This window comes from Stegastes partitus, unplaced genomic scaffold, assembly GCF_000690725.1.
Source record: "Stegastes partitus isolate 25-593 unplaced genomic scaffold, Stegastes_partitus-1.0.2 Scaffold699, whole genome shotgun sequence".
Lineage (NCBI taxonomy): Eukaryota > Metazoa > Chordata > Actinopteri > Pomacentridae > Stegastes > Stegastes partitus.
In genome coordinates this window covers 193,207-212,138 of record NW_007578430.1, presented here as the reverse complement: position 1 = coordinate 212,138, position 18,932 = coordinate 193,207, and the positions used below count along the sequence as shown (strand labels likewise).

Sequence of the window (18,932 nt, the reverse complement as noted above, 5' to 3'; positions counted from 1 at the left end):
CTCAAGAGTGTTGGATTGAAATCTCGCGATGTTTGGCGAGAACGAGCGGAGGTACCGTCCAGCAGAGGAAGCGTCTTTTATTCACCGAACACAATAATGGCCGCTAACCAAACACTCCGCTGCTCTGGACGTGGACAGGTCGACGTTGGAGGATCACCGATGTGTCTGTCGTCGCTTTGAAGCCGCCGTTTCTACCCGGTGAGCGAAAATAAATCAAACCGAACCGACATCGCTGCTGTCAGACACCGTTATCCGCCCGCCGCTCGGCGCCTCGTTCGGACCGGTTCCGCTATCTTCCGCAGTGGCCGCAGCCGAGCTTCATTTAAAAACCGGATAATTTAAGGAGGCAGCGTCTCTCCGCAGGTTGTGTTGCTGTAAGAACTTGATTTCTGGCATTTTGTGGACGCGCAGCAGCCCTGGTTCAATCCGGGCTGAGTTGAAACGGTCCAGTCAGTGGTCGCATCTGCAGAACTGCCGAACTGAGCGTTTTACCTTCGTCCCTTCTGTTCTGTCCTTTAGCGACATTAACCAACAGTTTGTATGAATTTCGTTAAAATAAATGTTCTTAGCTAACTACGATGTCGTCAGAATTTGAAATGACATCATGTGACCCTAAACATTTCCCACAGCAGCGTGTCTGCTGGTCTCACTGGTCAGAACCATAAAACGCCACATTCCTGAATGGAGTTCTGAACAGGCTGAAGCGCATCGCTTTGACCTCTAATGTGCTTAATGCTGGTGAAATGCTTCCATGAATCTGCTGTAGGTTCATTTTATTTTAGTCTGTGATGCCGCTGTGCTGAAAGATTGAATACAGGATGCTGATTTTCATCCCAGGTTCTGTTTGAAATAGTGAAATTATCATCATTTGAGCTGAAAAACACTTGATTCATGAGCTGCAGTTTGCTGCGAGGCTCGCTTGATGTCCCTCACACCACAAAATGTCATCTTTTCCTCTGAGGCGTGTGTCAGCCGACCAGCATCCCTGCTGCAGCAGTTATGTAATGCCGCCTGTCTACCGCCAGCCTCTGGAATAATCCAGAGCCAGACACTGAGCTGTCTCTGCTCACATCCACCGGATCTGGCTTCTGTTTATTGTTGTCAGCATCTCTCTCACCAGCTTTTCAGTATTTTGAAAGGACAAAAATGTATACTTTAACCTGTTTAACTAGAATAAGATAAGATAATCCTTTATTGATCCCACAGCAGCTGCAAAGGAGACACGGAGAAAGAAATAAACAAAGGCTCTGCTGGTTCGTGCACAGATTCTAATGCATGTAGAAAATCCAGATGTTGCACAGATTTCTCTGAATGTGGAAACTAAAAGTAATGCACAGGTTTGTAAGAAGAAACACAGATTCTTCTACATGTAGAGAAGTCTATATGGTGCACTGTCTTTTAAATGTGCAAAATATTGATCATACACATTTGAATGTGTTGATGTTGCACAACAGCACGCGAGACTGAGTTTAACTTCTGTTTGTTTAAACTAAGTAGAGCAGCAGATTGAGGGGAACTCAGGCTTGTTTAAACACATTTGCTGATCAGTTTTTCTCCAGAGTTTGTGTAACAATGGTTTGCCTCTGAGATGAATGGATGTGATTGTGTCTCGGCTGACCTTTGACCTCTCTTGTGTCCCCAGTTGGCCTCGCTGCTCTCCCACAATGCATTGCCAGAGGCTTTTGTGTGCGTCGGACAGACCCATGTAACCGTTGCCACCGCTCCGCCCCGCCCACGTCACAGCAGCGAAGCAGGAAGGTAGACGCCTGTTAATGATCCATCCCGCCATACGTGGGTGTCGATTGTAAATTATTACTGTGACAGGAGACGTGTGGGGTTTTATTCAGAGGTGTGCAGTTCTGTTATGCTCTGTGTTTCATTTTCAGGTCCTGCCCTGATCGATCTCGTTCACTGTCGCACCGCAGTCATGTCCGGTTCTGGCGATTTACCAGGTGAGTGTTTCTTGAAGCAGAAGTTGTGACGTTTTTGTCTGGGGCATGTTTTTTTTCCAGTGTTTACATGAGGTCATGCTGGGAAATACCAGCTTTCTTCCTGCTCTGTGGCAGCGGCTTGAGGAAGGACAGCGATCCTGTAGAGCCATGAGACAAAGAAAGGGTTTAGGAGCATCCAATCTGGACCTTATTGATCCTTTTTGTGGCTGAATGGGAGCAAATCTCTGCAGCCTGGTTGCTATAGCTGGTGGAAAATCTAAAACTAGAAAAGTAAAGGCTGTTAGAGCAGCAGTAGGGCGAAGGCTCTGAAGTGAGACGTTCAACGGTCCCAGAATTCATCTGTCAGCAGCCTGTGATGTGATGGTTGAAACACACAAAATGATGCCTCTGCTTCCTAAAAGACTCAAGTTAGTTGTTGAGTTCCAATTTTAGCGGCAGATTGACAGCAGACCGTGTGACTAATACGTTCAGGCACACCAGAGGTACTCCGATAGTTTTCCACACAGACTGGAGTCACACGTCCACACTGAGTCACACATTGAGTCACGAGCTTTTCTTACCTCTTATTAACCCTGTTCAGGACTTTTGGGGTCTTTTGGACCCGACGCCATTTGGTTTAGGGACATTTGTCATGCATTTGGAATCAAAAATACGTCCACTTATCAGAACATGTATTGAACATCTGTAACCGGTGGATTCTCTACTGCGTTGTGTAACACTGAAGCGTGGATCTTTTTGGAGGCGATCTCCGTTTATTGTAACTTGACAGACGACAAAAACTTAATAAAAAATCCGCTGTCAGTTGCAGACTTGTACCACGACAGAAATCAAATGATTAGAACTGGGGACGTAAACTTATAAGTGAAATCATGTATGTTAGAAAACACACAGATAACAGCAGCACAGACTGGCTTACGTCTCCCACAGAATACATGAACAAAAGGGGAGCGGTCAGGCGGGAAAAACCCATTTATAGGGCACGGTGGGCGACCAGAAGCGTATGTGGGGTACTGGGACCCCCAAGTGAAGGTTCTACACCATAACAAAGGGCAGAGCAGAGTTTGTGTGATTCTAATAATTAAAATAATGACAATAAAATAAAATATATACGGTACATCATGTATAACTAATAAAACAATACATATATATTTGATATAAAGCTGCTGCTGCACCACTGACCCTGTAGAGTATAAAAGTCTGTAATGAAGACCAACAAATATTCACATATTCTTCAGTGAACCCTGAAACATCTTGTACGTACGGCAGCATGAAGGTCCTGAATAGGGTTAAAATCTGAGTCTAGTGGCTCCAACAGAATGTCTGAACATGAACAAAAACAACAACCAAAGTCTGACGGTTCTCAGATTTCCTCCATGAAACCGGAGCGTCCAGCAGCAGCAGTGAACCGACACAAAAGCAGGATTTTCTGCTTTGTTCACTGCATCCTGTCGAGTTCTTTTCTCTATAATATTGCTTCATAAACAACTTTTCACTTTTAATTAGTTGTAGCAAAGCAGAATGTTTCTATGCCCCATTTCTTCCTTATTAAAGATAACACATGGACTCACAAAAGCACACATTTTGTGTGTCAGATTGCTAACAGGATCAGTTCATTGTTGCTTTATTTAATATAAATAATTTTAAAAACTGACAACATTAATGCACATGTTAAAGAAAAACCCCCCCTGAAGAGTTTCCGCCATCGTTTCTTCATGTGCTGCTGCTGTTTGTGTCTGCAGCCATCGAGGGTTCTGGGATGGGCGGGATGAAGCTTCCCATCGGGATGACCCGGCGCGCCCTCAGCTACGACGACAACCTGGAGGCCCCCATGTCCACGCCCCCCCACGACATCAGCATCAACAACCTGTGGAGGCGACCCGTCATACCCGAGAGGAAGTTCTCGCAGCTGGCCGAGGCGAGGCGACTCCTCCTCTTGCTCTTCACACACGGCTTCACCTGTCGCGTCATCGAGCCAAAGAGTGCAGATGATGATGATGTTTGTGTGTTTTGTTTTGTTTTTTCCCACCAGGAGGATGAAACTTGTACAGCCAGCCAGCCCACGGTGCAGGACAGCGCCCCCTCCAGGTCACCAACCGTAGTGAAAGCCAAGGCCTCGTCCATCATCATGAGTTCTCTCATCACCAGTACGTTGCATCTGATTTGATGAGTCGCTTCTTTCACCTGAAATGTTTACAGCATAAGATATGGACATTTATTAAGATATCTGAGAACTTTTAGTTTATTATATCAAATACTTGCTGAGATATTTATTCTAAAAAAACGCATTCACTACCTTTTTTTTTTTTTTTTTTAACAACAACATCTCAGAAACTATTAAAGATAAAGACGTTAAGTTTTCACCGTTATTTCTCATCAAGCCACTGATTCAGAATCAGTAGTACTGGACAAGCAGATGAAATATTCTCTGATTATGGGGGAGTTGAAATATGAAGAAAAAAAAAAGTTGTCTTGAACACATTATATAAAAAAAATAACAACGCAGACGTCAACGAGTGATATTTTCTGAGCCATATGCAGCAATAACACAAAACATACAGACTACTTTCATAACTGATGAGCAGGAACGACAAGTTGTACCACAGAAACATAAGTGCTGGTAGATGGTCTAAACCGAGTAGAGCAGAGTCCTAGAAATTCATCTTGGTTAGAATAATGCAGAAATAACAGTAAAACATCAGGCTTCTGCCTTTAATGGTTCCTGAGATGTTGTCGTTCAAACAGCCTCAAATTTTAATGTGGGAAAAATGTATTAAACTTATATGCATATCTCACAAAGTATTCTGATATTTTAAGGTGACAAAATCCCAGAGTCCTTTTTAAATATACGTAGTTTCTGATGAAGTTTCACAGCTGACCAAAAGCCACCGACGATTGGACATGGAAAAACCTTTATCTTCATCAATTGTGTTCATCTTCTAAAAATATACCAAAACTAAAAAAATATTAACGTGTCAAGAAGCACAAAAAAGCTCAAATAATCCAGAAAAGATTAAAGTCAGAAAAAAAGACTAGAGCTCAAGTCGAGGTAAAGCAGTTCGCTGTTACCTTCTGAATTCATGTTTTTATTTTAATCTGACTTGATGATGTTACTGTAATATTCACCTCCATGTCTGTCACTGCAAACGTCCATAGACGTCCGTTTGTTAGCTCTTGTTGCAATGTACTTTGCTTTAACAGTGTTTGACGCTTTTTCATTTAACATGAAAATTAATATTGCACCTGTTGTTTTTTTTTCTCCCCTGTTTTGCTTCTCAGAGCAAACTCAGGACAGCATGTACAAGTTTGAGCAGAGGGCAGGTCTAACCGACACCAGCTACACGCCTCACAAAGGCCTCACCGCCGAGGAGACGAGGCTCCACCATCGCGTGCCCGACTCCCTGCAGGTCAGACACACAAACGTACAGCCGAGACGCCGCCCATTATCACTTAGTGGCTGTTCGGAGAGCTGCGTTTGGTTTATGGAGTTTTAAAATAGGTTAAGTTCTATTAAACACCCCTTTGTGTGGTTGGACAGACCCGACCCTGACACTTTGAGGCGTGACATCCTGGTTGTCGCGAACAAACAGTTCCTCCAGGTTTCAGCACATAAGTAGGTGACAGTTTGCTATAAAACTGCACTGGCTTTAGGCTGTGAACACCCGAGAACCGTCGTGTTCTGACAAGATGTGCTTAAAAGACGGTCTCATTTTACTCCTCGTTGGGTCACAAGTGGGTCACATCTCATGCTGTGATTGGCTGAATGTGGTTCTGTCCTGCATGTGGGAGTTTCTGGCAGCCCAAAAGAGGTTTTAGAATAACAACTGAGAGTAAAATATATATAGTGCATATTTTTTAACCAGTTTTCTTAATTAGGTTTTCATTTACTCAGCCGTAATCTGTGTTTTTATTTATCAAATGGTCAGAAACAACAGGAAAATGCATCAGTTTCTGTCAAATTATCTTTACTGTGTGTGGACCAACCCTCCTGTCACGTGTATCGATGCTAATAATTAAAACATAATCGATTATTGCTGTAAACAATTCAGTCAATAAGAAATGTACTAACTGATAAAGCAAAAAACGAGGAAGAAGCGTGACAGAAAACGTATTCTCAATCAGCTGTTGTACCCGCTTTAGCCACCAGGTGGAGCCTCTTACTGCCCAGTGAGGTGGAGTTACAGGTGTGTTTGCTGACCGTCTGTACAGGGTCGCATAAAACGAGTGCTCCTTCCTGCTGTCAAAAAAAGCTGTCTGCCTGCTGTCCAGTTCCGCTAACTACAAGAGGTTCATGCTAGCGCTAAACTAGGATTTTCCGACGCTTACAGGCTAAGAGCTGAGTGTCTGCTAGCATTCAATAGCAACATGCTAAAGACAAGAAAATGTACCTGGAGTGAATTAAATGATGCTTTTCAGCTGTTTTGTGTGACTCATTTTTCAGGTTTTGTGAATTAATCACTTTCAAAATTGTCCAGTTTAGCTAGCTACTGGCTGATGCTAATGCTGCTAACATTCAGGAGCAGCATGCTAAAGACAAAGAAAAAAAAAGTCTATCTGGTTTGAGTTAAATAAGTGGTCCATTTCAGCAGAGCAAAACTTCACTTTGTGTGTTTTGTTTCACTAATTTTTCAGATTAGCTTGATACCTGAAGCTCATGCTAACGGTAAACTAGGATTTTTAGCTGCTAACACAGGCTGATGCTTAGTATCTGTTAGCACAGCGCAACAGTAGCTGGTAGTGCTGCTAATGTTCAGGAGTAGCACGCTAAATGCTAAAATCATATGAATTAATAAGACCAAAACTTGTACTTCAGGTTAAATAATAATGACTGTCACCTGTTCATTGCGGTTGGCAGCCAGATGTGACGTTCAGAATTCCACAGTGCATGGCAGTAAAAAGCCGATTCCTGTTTGACACAGACTGAAAGCCTTTCGTCTTATTTCTGTTCAGAAACTGCAGATCCAGAGTCTGGAGGCCAGAGAAGAGCGGCAGAACTCCTCCACCCAGTCCACTCCATCCAACACTCCACACAGCTCCCCGAAGCTTCAGCGCAGGTACAAACATACCGAGTATCCGGCATCCTTCGGTCAGGATCCTGTTTGAGTTTGTCCATCTTACGCTCCTGGTGTGTTTGTGTAGAAGCTGGTTCAGCAGCACGAGCTCAGAGATCAGCATCAGCTCCTCCAACAGCAGCGTGGACATGACGGGAGACCCGGCGGCGGCGGCAGCAGGAGTCGGAGGTGCTGTCGAGCGGTGGGGAGCGTTTGGACCTCGGCCTTTCCAGAAGTCCACCTCGGACCTGGGATCAGACTCCTCAAGTGCAGGTAGCAGCTTCGCCCCAGTGTGAAGCATCACATTCTGACCAAACAGGCTGAATCGTTGGTGTGTAGAGGTTGAACGGAGCCACAGAGAGGTCACACAAGTAGCGTAGCACAACGTACAGATAAACACTGCAGCAGAACAGTTGAATGAACCTCTGCTGTGGGTAGACAAGGTCGGTTCTCCCTTCACCAAGCAAAACATGGTGAAAGGTGAGCCGAGTAAATCCAGTATTTGGGTTAGTGGGCAAATAAACGACCTTCAGACCAACGGCAAACACTGAGCAACATATCTGGACAGAAACCCCACGAGTCTGCTCATTCATTGGATTTTCTGAACGGTCCGACAGAGTTCGTTCGTCTCAGCGAGATAAGACTTTGATTGGAATAATTTAACCGAAGGTCGATGATAACGTCGGAGAAACGGCCGTTAGATTCCTACAATCAGGACGGTTCGCTCTGAGCTGTTGAATCCTGCTCTGCTGCATGACTTTCGGTAAGTTAGCATCAAATAAAACAGTCCTCAGCTTAAAGATGAGAAACTTTAATATCAAAAGCTGCTTCATTCAAAGTCACGTTAAGTTTTTGGACTCATTAGCAAACGCTTCGTTCGTAGCAAATCACAGGCTTTGCTCTGTTTAAAATCTGCATTGTTTGCATAAATGCGGATCTGTTAGGATTCATATTAATGAGCCCTGCAGCGTAGCGGCAGATAAAGGTGCTGCTAATTTACAAACCAGATGATCCAGTTTGCTTATTTGACTTCAGTCAGTGTCATTTTAAATAAACGTGTTGCTCCGTCGGCTCGGATTTTGTTCAAAGTTCACTTATTTGTTATCTGGGACCCAAAACTGAGTTCAGTAAAATATGTCTGCTGAAGTTTTAGACCTTCACGAAAACATCTCAGCTGGGAAACCATTTAAAGCTTCAGCTTCTCCAGAAAGAAGTGATGGAGTGGCTCCAGCAGAGGCCAAATGTTTTAATTATTTATTCTTGAAAATGAGAAAAAAAAGTCCAACATCTTTCAACGCAGGTGGTGTTGGGCTTCCTGTAAGTGTGTTTATATGGATGGATCCGTATTTGACGGTAAAAATAGAATCTTTAGTCGACTTTTTACCAACTTTTAAGGCCTCTGACTTCTGTGGGATTTGATTTATCCTATCCGTTGTTTTACTAATATTACAAAATGGTGACGTGGATTCATTCATATGTTAGAATATAACAACACAAGAGGCCCATTTGAGAACATTCCCGGGTCTGAAAACATGTGAAACTCTCACAATTCTGCTGAAATGTTCCTCAGAACTTAACTTTGGGTCTCAAATAAATCAACTCTAAAAAACAACCTGAGGCGGTGGAGCAACATTGACATGATACAAACTGACCCAGAAGCCTGAAAACAGTGTTTGTTTTGGCAGCGGTGTGACGACGGCGCAGCCTGAAGGGCGACAAGAACTTATCATAAAAAAACAACAATAATAATAAAAGTTCCTCTTTTCATTTGAATACATTTTTATCAAATCAGAAACCTGCGAAAAACGTGTCAAACAGTTAAAACCAAGACGCCAATAAAATGTCTCTGAGGATAAACAGAAGTCGAGGGGGTGGGGATAAATCAGATTCATTTCACTTTGAAAACATTTTATGTAACATCTGACCTCACATCGATCTGTTGTTGCGTAATGACACCAAACAGAATGTCGACCTACTTTATTTATTCCGCTTAAATAATCTGTTTGTTTGTCTTCGCTGAGTGACGCACAAGTTTGTCGTTAAAGTTCACACGACGCCGAGAAAGAACACACAGCTCAGGCCACACTTTGGACTCTTGAGGTAAAGATTCGTGCTGAAGCGTTTAAATAACATTTGGAGTAATAAACTAAAGAGCTTCAGGCAGCGTGAAGCCGATCTGTCCTTAGAAACCCACAGCGAAGATAAAAACCGATGCAGTCAGAAACCTGGTAGAAAAAAGAAGCTGCAGAGTTGCACGACTTGATATTTCTAAAACATTTTAATAAGAAAAACCGTTTATTTCCTCACCAGTCTTTTCCTGGAGCTGTAGACATCTAAACTCCTCATCTGCTCAACGTCTGGTTATCGGTAGACGCTACAATTCACTGATGTTCCCTAAACGCCTCACATGAAGGCAGCAGTTCATTAAACAAGCTTGAGACCAAAAATGAGTCTAAGCTGCACCTCGTTAGTACCTGGTTGGACCTCTTTAGCCTTCAGAACCGCCTTAGTTCAACAAGCTGCTGGAAACATTTCTTAGAGGTTTTGGTCCATGTTGACATGAAAGCATCGCGCAGTTTGTCGGCTGCACATCCATGATGCTAATCTCCCGTCTCACCGCGTCCCAAAGCTGCTCTGTTGGAGATCTGGTGGCTGTGGAGGCCGTCGGAGTTCTGCTGGAAGTAGCATCAGAAGATGGTCCACTGTGGCCATTAAGGGATGGACGTGTTCAGCAGCAACACTCAGGGAGGCTGTGGAGTTTAGACGATGCTCAGTTGGTACTAAAGAGGCCAAAGTGTGCCGAGAAAACATCCTCCACACCGTCACACCAGCAGCAGCCTGAACCGTTGATACGAGGCAGCATGGACCCATGTTTTCATGCTGTTTCATTCTGACCATCTGAATGTGTCGTCAGACCAGGCAGCGCTTCTCCAACCTTCTGTTGTCAGAAGTGCCACCTGGTTGGTCTTCTGCTACTGTATCTGCTTCAAGGTCGGACGTGTTGCGTGTTCAGAGACGGTCTTCTGCATAGTTTGGTTGGTTACTTGAGTTACTGTTGGCTTTCTATCATCTGAAGCCAGTCGTTCTCCTCTGACCTCGCGTTTTCACTCACTGGATATTTTCTCTTTGTCAGACAGTTTTCTGTAAGATCTAGAGACGTTTGTGTGAGAAACTAGACAAACAGTTCCTGAAACAGACCAGCCTGAGCCACTTGAATCACCTTTTCTTCCTCATTCTGAAGCTCGGTTTGAACTTCAGCAGATCATCTGCCGAACTGCATTGAGCTGCTGCCACGTGATTGGCCGATTAGATATTTAACGAGCAGCTGAACCTAATAAAGGCCGGTGAGTGTTAATTATTCATTCTAATGTCAGTCAGTGTCCACAAGGGACTTCAATGATTTTCTACGACTATTTAAACGTCAACACTGCAGCTGATCCTCTTCATTTAATCGTAGGAAGCCAAAGTAAATAATTCATACAATTTTTAGCAGCAAGACTATGTTTACCATCAAGTCTGGACCTTTTTCTTTAAGTTTTATTTCATAATAATCAGAGTTTTTTGATTGGAACACGGTGCCCACTGTGGCTAACGCAGTAGCACCAAATCAGCCTGATCACTAAATGTCGCCACCTGGAATCTGAAGTTCAACTCTCACATTTGGAGCTCTGTTTTCCTATTTACCTCCTCACCGCTGACTCCTTTCTCCTCTCTCCTCCCAGCAGGCTTTGCGCTGCAGGCGTACCGCGGCGCCCAGAAGCCGACGCCGATGGAGGTGTTGAAGACTCAGGCCACCCGGCTGGCCGACAACCCCGCCGCCCAGAAGGTGTCGCCGCCCAAGATGGAGATCCCCACCGTGGACGGCCGGCGGCAGGGAGCTCGGCCGCACAAGCTCAAACACAGAGACATGAACATCCTGACGCCCTCCGGCTTCTAGGGGTCGCCTGAACGCCTCCAAGCCGAGCGACGCCCTGAAGGTCCCACGACGTAAACGCCCCCCTGCACCGTTTGTCCTGTTTCACAAACGCTCGTTCTCCACTGTTTCCTGTGTTACTTCATTTTAAGTTAAGTTTAAAGGGTTCCAACAAACGTGCAGGTTTATCTGGAAGTTGAGCCGTAAATGAAGGATCCAAACTGAAAACGTCCATCGCTGGTCACGTCTTGTGTTTGACTTGTTGTGATGAACTCGAGTTATTTTCTGTGCAAACACCTGATGCATGGGTTTGACTTCAGGTTTTTCCATTCAAGTGCATCTGGCTTTGCAGGAGGAGACGTTTCCCCCTTTTTGCTTTTTTTTTTCTTTCTTTTAACCAGTTTGTGAAAACCTCCGTTCATTTCGTGGGACCTTCAGCTGCTTCACATGACCACTGGACTCTCCACCATCTTTGCCACTGAAACAAATCAGAATATATATATATGAAGAAAAGAAAATAGACATTTAGACGAAGAAAAGAACTCCTGACATTCCTCTCATCCGTCACCAACGTGGGCTCCGACCAGCATCGGCCCAAACGTCCAGAAGAGAACTTTGTGTAGCTGAAGGTGGAGATGATCCCGGTTTAAAACGTTTCCGTTTCAATGCACTTTATCCACTTTTATCTCTTTCCAGACCTTTTCCGAGATGCACAGCGTTCCCGTTTGTCTCCAGAACCCTTTTGTTTGTCGTCTCAAAGGGTCTTTTCAGCCAAACGGGACGTGCAGAAGAACCACAAGCGTAGTTTAGCATCAACCGACGGAACAAAAGTATTCCAAATATATTATAAAATGGAAAGATTTAGTCTCAGGAAAGTTGTCAGGCTCCTGCTCACCCATTTGTTTTGCTTTTAAAGTAGAAAACGCAGCAACAGATTATTACTATTATTATTACAATTGTTCCTTTTGGGGATCAGAAGAGTGAAAAGCTTCCTGCTGTGAGCGCACGGAGGTCAAACTCTGGACCAAAACTCGCCGGCCGCATGTTTTTCCGAGCTCTGAAATTAGGCAGAAAAGACGGTCGAAGGATTTCCGATGAGTTCAGGTGCTTCAGACGTCTGCCGGGTGGAAACGTGTCCTTAACCGGACGAGGGAGTGACCAGGATGCAGGCTTTTGTTTTAGAAAGTGCAGCGAGTGTTCAGTACATATGCAAAGTGTCTGCAAGGAGATTGGTGCAAAGCTCCGGCGCGTTAAACGAAGCCGACGGTCGTTGTTTTGCACTTTTTTTTTGTTGTTGTTTTTTATGAAGTGGGATCAGTCTATTTGCTGGTAATCGATCCAACAAACAGCAGCTAAAGGTTTCAAGAAGTCATTTTTTTCCCACCTGTAGCCGGTGTCCAATCCGTCGTCGTTGTCGTCTCATCCTGAACACACTCAGCAGCTGTAGCCAGTAGACGCTTTCTGTTAAGTTAAACGGTTTGTCGTTTGTGATCACAAAGTGTTTTTAAAGTGTGACGCTGTTCCCTTTAAGCCTCTCCCCATCACGACCCAATCGCCTCCTCCTCCTCGTCCTCCTGTACGTGAGACTGAATTAAATTATCTGTTGTTTTTCTAGTCGATGTTCAAAGGAGACGGTTTTCGTTGATTTATAGTCTCTGGGAATAAATGTTACATCAGAAAAAACAAACGAGTCCATCGTCCTTTTTTTATTTTTTTATTGTTTTTGGTTTAAAAAACAGTTTATTAAATCCTGACAAAACAGAACAGTTGATGTTTAACGACGTAAATGTTCCGTGTGGATCTCTAGAGAGACGAGCAGGTTTTCATCTTTATGCACATTCGTTCACAGGCAGTAAATCAGGAGCAGTTTCAGCTTCAAGGAGGCGGAACTGAAACGCTTCGTCGGTATAAAAGTGTCTTCATGCATCGCTCGCTTTCAGTCTTTCTGACGCTGAAACGGTAAAAACAAAAACGGCGTCTTTCTGCTGCTGCAGAAGAGCTTCAGCTTCAGTGGATTCCTGCACAGCGGGTCGGTCTAGTTCCTGAAACAAGTCGCTGAGCAGAACATTCAGTCCGTTACGTCGTCATCACAGCGAGGAACAGTCTGGTAGCCGGCGGGAAAGTGGATTCTGATTCATCAAGAAAACACAACGTCGAATGTTTGACAAACCATTTAGACCTTGTGTTTGATTGGAAACGGTGCAAAAGCAACGTCAACACTGAGACGTTTGTTTATTGAAAAGTAAATCCTCACTTTGAGTTTAATGCCAGCAACAAGTTTTAAAGCAGAAACAGCTACAGGAGCTCGTCCACTGCTTTGAACAACTCTGAGTTTTTTTGATTTCATGATTTCATTCAGATCTGGTGCAAGTTCAACGTGACCCGGAAAAGTTTAAAAATACAATAAAACAACACGGCAGCCAAAGTCAGGGAGGAACGTTGGCAAAAAATACATACAGTAATCCTCAGATGTGTTCCTACCCTCCCATTAAAGAAGGAAGAAAAACAGTTGAAATTGACAAAAGTAGTAATAAACAAAAATGTAATAAAAATCACAACATTGCTTTCGACTTGTGGTTCAACAGAAATATTTTTTTTAAAAAGCATGATGGGACCCATGAACTATTATTTTAGAATCACCAATTAACCTCAGCATGTTTTTGGACTGTGGGAGGAAGCTGGAGAACCCGGAGAGAACCCACGCTGCACGGGGAGAACATGGAGACTCCACACAGAAAGATCCCGGGTGTCCTCATTGGGACGCGAACCGGCGACCTTCCAGCTGCGAGGCGACGGTGCTAACCACCACCGAGCCACCTTGCAGCCCCTTATTGAGTTATTTAATCCTACATCATCAGCGTCCTTCTGCTCCACACGTTTTTATAATAAAATATGAACAATTATGAGACATCTGTTAAGTTTACGCTCAATATATCAAATACTTTATGAAATATCCTTTTTCTTCTTCTTTATTTTTTAAAATTTAAACAAACTCGCCTGTCTACGGAAGCCCAGAGCGGTCATGGCCGCGGCATTTTCTCGAGATAACGAGATAATTATCTCGTTGACAGTTTCGGCTGTCACTTCAGCCTTCATCAGAAGTTGTCGGACTTCCTGGTGTGACGTATCTTATATTGACAGCTGACCGGGAACTCTGACATGACGTGTCATGAGAACAGCTGACCGGGCACGACAACTTACAATGAAGCGCTCGTGCCCGGTCTGGTCTGTCCTCCGGCCCCCTGCTGGTGACTGAGGATGGAATCCCAGATGTGTGCGACCTCCCACACACCTGGACGGGACCGGGCACGAGCGGGCAAACACAAACACCAATTATCTCGTTATCTCGAGAAAATTAAGTTGGTTTTCTTGAGATAAATTATCTCGTTTTCACGAGAAAACGATTCTTGTTATCCTGAGATAACGAGAAAACTAACTCGTTATCTCGAGAAAACGGCGAAGAAAGAACAGTAGCGGAAAACGACCGCTCTCAGCTTCCGTACCTGTCGACCACTTTCAGCAGGTTTTTTTTTACACGTTGAGGCCGTTTGAGAGACAAAATCTCAGGAACTGTTGAAGATAAAAACCTTCTCGTCATGTCACTGATTCAGAATCTGCGATATTGGACAAGTAGATCAAGTTGTCTTTAAGTAAGGTTGAAATATATATTTAAAACAATGTGAAGCCATCATAAAGAGTTCCATCTTTGACCCAGATGTAGCTGCACAACGTTCAGAAAATACAAAACACAAAAAACGTTTTAACGTGAAATATTTGGTCAGAAAAAAGGAACGTTTTCCTTGTTGAACTTTGATAACTGAGTAGATCTGAGTTTCAGTTTGGTTCTCTGAAAATGATTGTGATTGTCTAAATAAAGTGCTACCATACTTTTTTTCTTTGTTTTTTTTGCATTCAGGCCAATAGGAAGCTTAGAATCAGAGTCACAAATCATTTGTGCTCAAATTTGTCCGACAAGATCCCAAATAGACAAAACCGTCCTCTAGAACTTGAGGTTTAGTCAAATCTCCTGTTTTGTTCAGAACGGCTCCACAGTTTACTGCAACCAAAAAAAAAAAAAGATCCTAGAAAAGAAAACCAAGTGTGTTTGATTTGTTAGATTTTTTAAAAAGTTTAAATGAAGGAACCCATTTAAATAAGGTTTCCTAGAGGTTCCTCCAGCAACCTTTGAGGTTCCACTTATTCTTAGAGAGCAGAGCCGGTGTTTCACGTGTGACCTGACACAGAATCGAGCGTTTTTCATTCCACTTTGTCCGTTCCATGCACAGATTTCTCTCGATTGTCCGACTTTTTTAACGTCCTGATGTGCAGTAAACGGCAGCTTCAAGAAACAAACGTGACCTGTTTGCTCACACAGTTCCTCAGAGTGCTGAACTTCTTCTCGTCTTTACTTTTGGGAGACTCTTTTTATACCCAATTATGTCACTGACCTGTTGCCAATTAAACTGATTGGCTGGTATAGTGCCACCAGCTGTTTGTTCTTAGTACTACACAACTTTTCCAGTCTTTTTTTGTTGTTTTTTTTTTTGCCCCAGTTCCAACTTTTTAAAAACATGTTGCTGACATCAAACTCAAAATGAGATTTTGTTCCATCCAAAGCAATTCATTTTCTAAAGTTTCAACATTTAACGCGTCCTGTTTGTTGTAAATGGAGGAAAGAAATCTGATTCTCACTGACTTCCCTCCTGAGTTGTGAAAAACCAAAGAAACATTCAGATGATTCAATCATAAAGGTTTTCCCTGTATTGAAGTATACAATTGGTTGTAGCTTGTAGAAAATGACAAATCGGAGAAATCTGGAGCATCAACAAATATGTCAAGACACCAGGTGTGGACACCAGACCTGTAGACGGATTGATTTTATCGTCACCAACAGCAGGACGCTCTCGTTGTTGGAGACAGAAACTCTCTAAACTGCCCCAAAATGACTTGGCTTTGGTTCAAAGGAGGCAAACACCAGCGCCGATGTTCCCTGTGGACGAAAGAGTCGGACGGATCGAGTCGCAAGGTTCTCTCTAATACTGCAGTCGACGCCTTTCGTCAATCGTAGGTTGCAGAACGTCTGTCACAGTCGTCTACTACAAGTTTTGTCTCTCAAAGGAGAAACTTTTATGGCTTCACTTTGGTGGCAGGAAGTAGAATCTCCACGAGATGTTCCAGTAAAGCGTGAAGGAGAATAAACTCGCTGAAACTGCCCATGGAGTTCTCGCCATCTTCTGGAAACGGGATCAGACAGAAGCCGACTGCCTCTACGTTCTCGACCGTCTTCAGATGCTGCCCGTCCCTCCTTTGCCTCCTCCTCTTCTTTTGAAGTCTCCGTACATCTGGAAGAACATCTCCATCTCCCTCTGCAGCGTGGAGTTTCGGCGGTCGGCGTCGGCCTTGGCTCGCTCCATGTTGCGGATCTTGATCTCGGCGACGCTCCGGCTGCGTTTCTGCCGCTCCAGGCTGACCCGGAGGACGGCGACCTGCCGCTCGAGGACGTCGTTGCAGCGCTCCAGCCTGCAGACGCAGGAAGAACACGAGAACGTTGTCAAGTTAAAGTCTGCTCTCTAAAGACTCTCTGTGGACCAAAGTTTACATTTTTATTATTGGTAACAGTCGCTCGAGCACACCAGCTCACCTACAACTTAAAGACAGTGTAAAACAAACAAACAAACAAACAAACAAAAACTGAAAATCTACCAGCAATTGTGCCAGAAAACAGATGTGAAAAAAAACAATTAGACGAGACTTTAACATCATTAGTAACAGTTGTGTTGATTTTCCTTGAAGCTGCTGATAGAACATCTGGAACATCATACAACTATGATGGAGGCTGTCATAGCTTAGCTTAGCATGGCTTAGTTTAACTCATCTTAGTTTACCTTAGCTTAGCCTGACCTGACTGTGCCAGTGTCTCACCTCTGGATCCTGGCCTGGTACTCGGCCCTCTGCTGGGCCATCTGCTTCCTCAGCTCGGCCAGCAGCGAGTGAGCGTCGCCGGGCTGCAGGTGGGCCTCAGGCCCCTGGAGGTCTGGAGGTCCAGATGGGAGGAACACCTCTGAGCTGCCCGTACTCAGAGGACTGCCGCTGAGCACCGAGCCGGAGGCCGGCGAGTTTGGATGGTGGACGTCATCTTCATCTTCATTATCTTCATGCTCGTCTTTATCGCTGTGTTCTTCCTCCGCTACCCGACCTGAGGGCAAACTTTTAGACCGTTCTGGCAACACACCAGGACTAACTGCCCCCACGTCATCGCTGCTCTCATCCAGCGGTAGAACCTCGCAGGAAGACCACGAAGAAGAAGAGTCCCTCCTCTGCCTGGCCTCCTGCACCTCCTCCTCACCACCAGTGTGGCCTCCTGGAGAGCTGGCTTCCAGACGTCCACCAGCAGCATCGTCCTGACGTGGAGACGCCCTGTCCAGGTTGTCGTAGGCGGAGGGGGTGCTGTCCTCTGGAGCCTCGCTGCTGCCCCCGCTGGCTGTTTCTGGAACTGTGCCCTCCTCCGCAGCACCACTCGGCCTCCAGAAGGCGGCGCCGCCCTCCTCCGGGCCGGGCCAAGCCTTAGCCCAGCCCATTAGCATCCGCCTGGGCTTGGAGCTGTCCGGCAGCGGGTCCTGGAGCTGGAGGCTGGACGTGGAGGCTGCTGCGGGGGAGGGTCCTCGGGCGGTGTGGTGACGATGGTAGTCCACGCCGGGTCCGTCTGAGGGGTTCTGGATGGGCTGAGTGGAGGAGGACGGCGGGTAGAAACAGTTCTCCGGGTGGGAGGAGGTGTAGCGGTGGCCGAGGTGTCTCTTCTGGACGAAGTCTGATCTGGCGGCAGCAGAGAAGATACAGCTGCAGAAAACAAGGACAGAGAAGAACTTGAAAGGTTTCCAGATGTTATCAAGGCCTCACATGTCTGAATGTGACATATTAAAAGTGGAACATTTAGTCTTTTTATTGAGGGAACACATCATAGAACATTCTTCTATAAAATGTATCCGCAATAACAACAAAAGAAGGACGTTCTAAATGTTCTAAATGCAACGTTCCAAAACTTTTTCAAGATGTTGTCGAGACCTCAGATGACAGAACGTTCGTTATAAGATGTTCCTGTACTGTGATGTATTAACTAAGGTGGAACATTGTGCTTGCAATGTTCTGAGGATGTTCTTGGGGAACACATTATAGAACGTTCTTCAATAAAACATTCTCACAATGTTCCATGATAACAAAGGGAAGAACGTTCTCAGTGCAACATTTAGTTTGAGAACGTTGGGGCACAACAGCCATCAGTGTCGTCACCAACTATTTTTTCTTCAGTTATCCGACCTTTAAGAGGAACGTTCTGGGAAATAAAAAGAAAATATCAGTAGAACTTTAAGGAACCGTCTCTGAACGGTACTTCATGCTTTTTCCTATGAGTGCTCCGTAGTTTGAGAACCCAGGCAGAACCTGTTCTGTATGAGCGTTGGCTGTTTTGGTTCGTCAGAGCAGGCGTGTTCTACCTGGCGTTCTCCGAGTCCGCGGCGGCCTGCCCCGGTTCTCTGGAGCGTTCTGCGATGAGGGGCAGGGACAGCTGGCGAAGGCAGGGCAGCGGGTGGAGGTGAGGCTGCTTCAGGGCCCCCGGCGACGCGTGAGAACCTCCAGGTGGACGGGCGTAGACGGACGGAGGGATTTTGGCGAACAGAGACTCGTGTTCTCTGATCAGCTCCAACATCAGAACCTGGACCAGTGCTGCGCCTACAGGATGCAGACAGACGGTGAAGACGTTCTCCGACAGTTTCAATGAGATGATGAAGCTACTTTTTATGTGAGAACACTATTTTCCAAAATACGTTCCTAGACAACCTGCTATGCTACATTTCTGGGTTTTTTACATCACAATTCAACATAAAACTGTCAATAACTAATAAAATGCAGATTGCAGAAGACGTCAAGTCCTTTAAAACACCAAATATAAGTTTTGCAAAAATTATTATTATTATTATTATTATTATTTACTGTAATTTTACAGATGTTTTCCTGTTTTGCTGC

At 44.7% G+C, this 18,932-nt stretch overlaps 2 protein-coding genes across 3 annotated transcripts in view; one reads left to right on the top strand and one right to left on the bottom strand.

Annotated features, from left to right (window-relative positions):
* The first annotated feature begins 42 nt into the window (after positions 1–42).
* LOC103363902 (putative monooxygenase p33MONOX) lies at positions 43–12,600 on the top strand. 2 transcript variants are annotated; one of them, XM_008290857.1, is made up of 9 exons: positions 43–198; positions 1,643–1,758; positions 1,887–1,952; positions 3,692–3,867; positions 3,982–4,096; positions 5,229–5,356; positions 6,900–7,003; positions 7,089–7,273; positions 10,726–12,600. In XM_008290857.1, exons 3-9 carry the CDS (start codon positions 1,928–1,930, stop codon positions 10,935–10,937), a joined length of 945 nt encoding a protein of 314 aa, XP_008289079.1. In that variant the 5' UTR covers positions 43–198; positions 1,643–1,758; positions 1,887–1,927; the 3' UTR covers positions 10,938–12,600. The 2 variants fall into 2 exon arrangements, with proteins under 2 accessions (XP_008289079.1, XP_008289078.1); XM_008290856.1 differs by having other exon boundaries at positions 10,723–12,600.
* Positions 12,601–16,198: 3,598 nt separating this feature from the next.
* Positions 16,199–18,932, bottom strand: part of LOC103363912 (rho GTPase-activating protein 24-like) — an 8,407-nt gene continuing 5,673 nt past the window's right edge. Inside the window, exons 7-9 of the mRNA XM_008290868.1 lie at positions 18,404–18,638; positions 16,836–17,750; positions 16,199–16,433 (exon numbers count right to left, since the gene is read on the bottom strand). Coding sequence (XP_008289090.1) covers positions 16,199–16,433; positions 16,836–17,750; positions 18,404–18,638 — 1,385 coding nt within the window. The remainder of the gene's footprint in view (positions 16,434–16,835; positions 17,751–18,403; positions 18,639–18,932) is intronic.

Excerpts from the sequence above, each read along its gene's own strand:
- LOC103363902 (XM_008290856.1), top strand. The coding sequence starts at position 1,928 with ATGTCCGGTTCTGGCGATTTACCAG. Across the intron at positions 4,097-5,228 it reads CATGAGTTCTCTCATCACCA|AGCAAACTCAGGACAGCATG; the intron begins GTACGTTGCATC and ends TTTGCTTCTCAG. Across the intron at positions 5,357-6,899 it reads GCGTGCCCGACTCCCTGCAG|AAACTGCAGATCCAGAGTCT; the intron begins GTCAGACACACA and ends ATTTCTGTTCAG.